This window comes from Bidens hawaiensis, unplaced genomic scaffold, assembly GCF_021521415.1.
Source record: "Bidens hawaiensis isolate Kalapana, Puna unplaced genomic scaffold, B.hawaiensis_p1.1 tig00017151_1, whole genome shotgun sequence".
NCBI lineage: Eukaryota > Viridiplantae > Streptophyta > Magnoliopsida > Asterales > Asteraceae > Bidens > Bidens hawaiensis.
This window is the reverse complement of record NW_027492591.1, coordinates 194,734-201,543: the sequence shown is the minus strand read 5'-3', so window position 1 is coordinate 201,543 and position 6,810 is coordinate 194,734. Positions and strand designations below refer to the sequence as shown.

The window sequence follows — 6,810 nt, the reverse complement described above, 5'->3', positions numbered from 1 at the left end:
ATAGAGCAACACCACGGTGGAAAGCGCCATCACCATAATGTTGTCTTCCTTTGCAACTTGAAGTTTGTGCATGAATTAATTGTGTAAACTAACTAAAAAATCCACCTCACCCACTTTACCATTTTTTTTAAATAGTTTAATTACTATGTAAGTGGGGTGGTCGCCGGTTAACCCATAATACTTAAATTAAAAAGATCACGCGGACGGTTCTTTAGCTATGCTTACCGTGGACTTCTCCAACGCCTTCAATATGGTCGACCGCACAGCCCTTCTCCGGGAGGTTCATCATCATTGCCCGTCTATCTATCTATGGGTCCAGTTCCTTTATGCCCAGCCGGCTAGGTTGTACGTTGGTGATGACTGTATAGGGGCTACTACTGGGGTTCAGCAGGGAGACCCCCTTGGGCCCCTCCTTTTTGCCTTAGCATTACACCCTCTTGTTCTCCGGGTACAAAATGACTGTAACCTCCCATTTCATGCTTGGTACTTGGATGATGGGACTATTATTGGTGGTGCCAACGAAGTCGCTAAAGCTCTAGACATTATCAGCTCGGAAGGGCCATCATTGGGGCTGCAACTTAGTATTAAGAAAACCGAGGTTTTTTGGCCAGCGTGTAATGGGTTGAAAGTCAAAGATGGGCTCTTCCCTAGTGGGATTGGTAGACCAGAGAGAGGGGTAAAGCTCCTTGGAGGGGCTGTTAGTCGAGATCCCTACTTTATTAAGGAGTTGGCGAGGCGGAGAGCATCTCGTGCGGTTGATCTTATGAAACTCTTACCTTGCCTTAGGGATCCCCAGAGCGAACTCATCCTGCTTAGGTCTTGCATGGGGGTTGCTAAGCTGTTTTTTGGGTTACGAACATGCCACCCCCATATGATGGATGATGCGGTATCCTGTTTTGATAAGGGGCTTCGAGAAGCCATCGAAGACATAGTTGTATGTGGAGGCCCGTTCTTTGGTGATCTTCAGTGGCGACTTGCATCTTTACCGATGCGCTTAGGGGGTTTAGGCCTTCTTTCGGCTCATGATGTTGGGGTTTACGCTTTTGTAGCGTCGAGAGCTCAGTCTTGGAAGCTACAGAATCACATCTTAAGGAATAGCGGAGTTGTCGACCTGGACTCAGACTACGTGCAGGCCCTAGAACGCCTAAATGGCACTCTCCCAGACTTTGACATTGGCGGTTTTTCTAATATGGACACCGCCCCACCAAAGCCTCAAAAAACTTTGGCGAATGCCCTTTTTGGAAAAATCGCTCAGAGCCTGGGAGAAGTTTTTGGATTGTCCCCTCGACAGAAGGCGGTTATTGAATGCTTATAAGGTCCTCATGCCCAAGATTTTCTGACCGTTATCCCGATTGATGGCTTGGGCCAAAGCATGTCTGCGGTCAAGTATAGGGCCATTCTTAAGTACCGTTTGATGGTCCCAATGTACCCAGAAGACGAAACATGTCCGATCTGCCGTAAGGCTTGCCTGGATAAATTCGGAGAGCATGCGGTTCATTGCAAGGAGATGCCTGGGTTCAAATACCGACATGATAGGGTGCGGGACGTTCTTTGGGACATCTTAAGGCGAGCTGGGATATCAGCTAAAAAGGAAGCCCCCGTAAACTTCCTTACAGACCCCACGGAAGGGAGATCCACTCTACGACCGGCAGATTTGCTAGTCTTTGGTTGGGCCGAGGGAAAACACGCTTGTATTGACCTCACAGGGGTATCTCCCTTAGCTGGTTTGAGGGATAATGGGTTTGTAGCTGCGCAACCAATGAAAAGGGCTGAAACGAAGAAGGTGGAGAAACATGCTAAAGCCTGCGAAGAGAACCAACATGTTTTTGTCCCTTTGGCTTTTGATACCTTTGGCTCCTTGGCACCGGAAGCTATCCATTTCCTAACCAGGGTCCAACCGGTTGTGCATAGCAATGTGTCGACTTCAAAGGGCAGGGGTATGTCTTTAGCAGGTTAGGGTTTGTAATTCAGAAAGGGGTGACGGCGCAGCTTGTTGCCCGCCTACCTGCTATGTTGATGTAATATCTATGTTTTTTACTAATTTCACCTAAATTAACGTGATAACTAGCTTTTGTTAGTAATTTCACGACAAGGCCTAAAAAGAAATACAACTTATACAAATTTATGTTGTTAATATATATTCTTGCTCTATAGCCAAATCCATGGGCACCCATCTAAAAGACTAACATCGGATGATGTGTCTCATTACTTGATGTTATTCTTTGCTTTTTATATAAAACAAGAATGTGTTACTGTTTAACTTTAAATATATAGTCATGTCACACAAATAAAGGTATGCTTTGTAGTTTATGCAAAATTTCAGAATCTTAAAAACCCCTCTTTAAACAAAAGAATAATATTCTTAAATCTTATCATAAATACATAATCAACATAAGGCTGAGGGGTGTGGGGGGCTCTAACGGGGGCGCGAGTGGGGGCTCCAGCCAATAATATTGTGACGTGTGGCAGAGAGAGAAACTGGATAAGATGGGTGTTGGAGCCCCCGCTGGAGCCCCTGGCCCTGGTGTGGAGGGGCGCGAGCAGGGGCTCCAGCGGATTTTTTTTTTATTTTTTTATAAATATATTCACGTCTCCCAATGCTAAGCAAACCACCGGATCAGACAGACAGACACCATGGCTGCTACAACCGCCACCGCCGCCATCAGCTCTCCGTTCTCCTTAAAATCAATACCATGGCCTTCCGATCCCATGTTTCTTACATTAAAATCCACAACACCCATGCTGCAAATCTCAACATCATTACCTCAATCTCGTGTAAGAATCGAACCGATACCCATGTCCGGCAAGTGGCCGGCGATGAGGGTGTCGGCGTCTGTGGCTCAAGAAGAGGCGGCGGTGTCGGCGACGGAGGAGGAGGAGACGGTGGCCGTGACGGAAGAAGAAGAACAAGTCTCCGGTGACGGAGGAGATCAGTCTCCGACCGACAGTAGCTCAGTAAATACAAAGCTGTATTTTGGGAACCTGGCGTATCTATGTGATAGTGCTCAGCTCGCCGGAATAATTCAAGACTACGGCAGCCCGGAGCTTGTTGAGGTACATATTACATATCCCTCATATATGATTCTTTCATATACTTTACTTTTATTATCATGTAAATGATCCAACGGCTATGTCACGTCTCCCAATGCTCCTTTACGCCACCTTTCTCCCGCGACCCACCTTGCGCCCGCCTAGTTTTCCGCGCTCGCGCCTCGGTGGTGTGGTGCTCGCGCCTGGGGGCGCGAGCGGAGGGGCTCTCGCGCCCCCGCTGAAGCCCCACACCCCTCAGCCTAATAATATTGCCATTTTATATAATTAGTCTTTGATAAGATGAATATTATGATTGTCATCCAATCATATCCACCCAAGTAATATTCTAAATTCATCCAACCCGGTTAAGAGTTTGAGACTAGAGTGACCAATACAGCAATACCACATGTCTGCACAACAGGGTATTTTTGTCATATTAAAAGGTTCTCTCTCATCATATTATTATTAATATTAAACTAAACTCTTGCCATCATCTCGAACAAGACGCCATTGTAGACATTCAACGAGAGTCAGAGCTTCTGAAAACCAAATCTATCTTTAACCCTTGATTTCAGATATCAATCAATCCAAAGGTATGAATGATTACATCATTATTATTATTATCAAATCATTATAAAGTAAAGTTTCAATCTTTACTCAAATTCGTTTGTTGATTCATGGGTTTGGTATATAAGGTTGTGAATTTGTGTTTGTATGGTTCAATTTCAAATAAATCTTTTACGCAAAGTTTCATCTTAATTAGGGTTTTTATCCTTATTTGCCGTTACTCGTTTAAGCTTAAATTGATTCAATTAATTGGCTGAAATCTCTCTCAGTACACTTTTAATTTGGGTGTTTTTGAAGAAAGCATGGCTGTAGGATTGATTACCCCTCTTTTAAATTAGGGTTCTTAATTCAGTATTGTGGGATGAATAATTAGGGGTTTTTTAATATTTTTATTATAATTAAAATATGTTCAAAGGTTTTGAAGAAAACCATCAATCAATTGTTATGAAATTCTTTGTTTATCATGTTTCTGGATCTATTATGCTTGGTTCATCTGTTTCTAGTGTTCTTTGCGTCATTTATTTATTTTGCAAGTTTATCATTTTTTGAATCTTTTTGGAATTTCAGGAAAAACAAAAACAAAAGCTGGTTCTTGCAGCAAACCGTGTGAATCGAGTATCGTTGGATTTAGATAGATACTTATTACCAGACAGAAACTCTTGAATCTTGATAATCAGTTATCGGGCTTCTCGAAAGCTCTCGTGATTAGATGCAAACATCCCAAAAGAGTCAAAGCTCGGGAGCAGCTATCCATAACAAGCTGTACAACCAACCCGACCCGATTGAACCGTTTTGCCTAACGGGCCCACACTTCCAAATCCTGAACAACAATGCTTACCCTGATCACACGCGCCACCAGGAGCCCTCTATTGTTTCAAATGACCAGTTTTTCACGTTGGAATCATCTCCAGCCGTTGAATGTTCGGTGTATAACTCACCAAATACCCGAAGCCCGTTTTCCACTCAGTCGTGTTTATCAAATGTCCAGAATTCCTCCACCGACAACACTTACGGGTCACCGATCAGCAGTGGGGTGGAACAGGTTCTGAGAGAGGTGGAAATGGAGCTTTTAGGGCCCGGGTCTGATTTTGAGGACGGGTCGATTACTAGCTCGTTTGATAGCAAGAACAAGTACCATAAGATCCTGCAATTGGGGATTTCTAATCTTGATGTGAAGCAAGCGCTAACTGAAATTGCTCATGCAATGGATGATGGTAATACGGAAGATGCAGATGCACTTATGGAAGCTTTACAATCCAAGGTCTCGGTTTCAGGTGACCCGATTCAACGCTTGGGTGCTTACATGTTAGAAGGGTTGAAAGCCCGGCAGTTATCTTCCGGAAGCTTAATCTACAAGAACTTAAGATGTTACGAGCCGAACCCGAAGGAGCTGATGTCTTACATGTCTATTCTTTATGAAATCTGCCCGTACTACAAGTTTGCGTACACGTCAGCAAACGTGATCATCAAAGAAGCTATGCAGTATGAGAGTCAAGTGCATGTGATTGACTTCTTAATAGCACAGGGGAGTCAATGGGTGCTGCTAATTGAAGAGCTTGCAAAGCGGCCCGGTGGGCCCCCGAGGCTTCGGGTCACGGGAGTTGACGATTATGACTCGTCTTATGCCCGAGGAGGCGGGCTCCACCTTGTCGGTCAAAGGCTGGCTAAGGTTGCTGAAGCGCACGGGGTTCCGTTTGAGTTTCATGAGGCGGGCAGGTCGGGGAGTGATGTTTACTGGGGCAACCTATGTGTGCACCCCGGTGAAGCCATCGCGGTTAACTTCCCGTACATGCTGCACCACATGCCCGATGAAAGCGTGAGCACGACTAACCACCGAGACCGGCTCATCCGCTTGGTCAAACGTCTGGGTCCAAAAGTCGTGACCCTGCTCGAGCAGGAGTCCAACACGAACACCTCGTCATTTTCCAGACGGTTCGAGGAAGCTCTTGATTACTACGCGGCTATGTTTGAGTCGGTTGATGCTAAGCTGCCGAGGAACATAGTAATGCCACGGGACGACAAGAGGAGGATTAGTGCGGAAGCGAATTGTGTGGCTAGGGATATGGTTAACATAGTGGCGTGTGAGGATGTAGACCGGGTGGAACGACATGAGCCGTTGGCTAAGTGGAGGTTTAGGCTAGCCCAGGCTGGGTTCGTGGCTCTGCCTTTGAGTTATTCGGTTATGACCGCGGCTAGAGAGGTGTTGAGTGAGTTTAGTGATTGTTACCGGCTTGGAGACAAGGATGGTGCGCTTGTGCTCGGTTGGAAGAACAGGCCGATGGTGACTTGCTCGGCTTGGAGTTGATTAGGGATGATAATGAGTCGGGTTGGTCTTGTAGGGTTGGTTATTGCTAATTATATGACACGTACTAGACGGTTTTTGTGACGAATAAGATTAGTGTCCACTTGTGGTTGTGTTGTGTTTTGATGGACTTATTATAGATTTATTATGTGCTCGTCTTAATTTTATATATATTATTATGTTCATAACAAAACTCATCTTTTTTTTTAAGTTGGTTTTTTAAGATGAGTCTAGAATATAAAATAATAATTTGTTTATTTTTGTCTGGTATGACGAGTTGTTTATATAATAATCGTATGCGAATGTCCTTTTAACGAATAGTTATCGTTTAAGATATATTTTGATACACCAATGCATGTTTATAAAATAATTATATACCGATAACTATAACAACCGCCTATGTTTTCTATGTCATCTCGCAACGATCATGTGATCGTCTATTTCTTGCCACGAACCTTCCGCAGCCTTTTGAATGAGTTGCGATGGTTATGCCAATGTCAAGGCCGAATCTAGCCCTCTAGGACCAGGGGCGGATCTACGGTTTAGCTACGGGGGTCGGCCGTCCCCTGTGAAATAAAAATATTTAGTGTTATATATATGATAAATTCTCGATCGACCCCTGTGAAATTTTAACACCGACCCCTGTTAAATTATTGAAAATAAAGAAGGAAAAAAGATTTAAAAAAAATCATCGGAATTTTTCTGGGAATATTGTAGTTGCAAGTTGGTGCATGAGAAAAGAGAAGATGATAAAAGGAAGATATAAGTATTTTGTTTTTTAGTTACCTAGGTTAGAATAGGTATAGGTAAAAAAGTACTCTCCTACAATTTATTTTATTTAAGTCATTTAAAAACTATTAGAAAATGCTATAACAATAAAATATTTTAAATTTAATAATAACTGAAAAGGA

The 6,810-nt window shown here is 43.7% G+C and overlaps 1 protein-coding gene across 1 annotated transcript; it reads left to right on the top strand.

The window, feature by feature from the left end:
• Positions 1–3,507: 3,507 nt before the first annotated feature.
• LOC143553127 (scarecrow-like protein 13) lies at positions 3,508–6,042 on the top strand. Its single transcript, XM_077043180.1, has 2 exons — positions 3,508–3,623; positions 4,165–6,042. Exon 2 carries the CDS (start codon positions 4,307–4,309, stop codon positions 5,900–5,902), a length of 1,596 nt encoding a protein of 531 aa, XP_076899295.1. The 5' UTR covers positions 3,508–3,623; positions 4,165–4,306; the 3' UTR covers positions 5,903–6,042.
• The last annotated feature ends 768 nt before the right edge of the window (positions 6,043–6,810 follow it).

Coding starts and splice junctions, on each gene's coding strand:
- LOC143553127 (XM_077043180.1), top strand. CDS start 4,307: ATGCAAACATCCCAAAAGAGTCAAAGCTCGGGAGCAGCTATCCATAAC.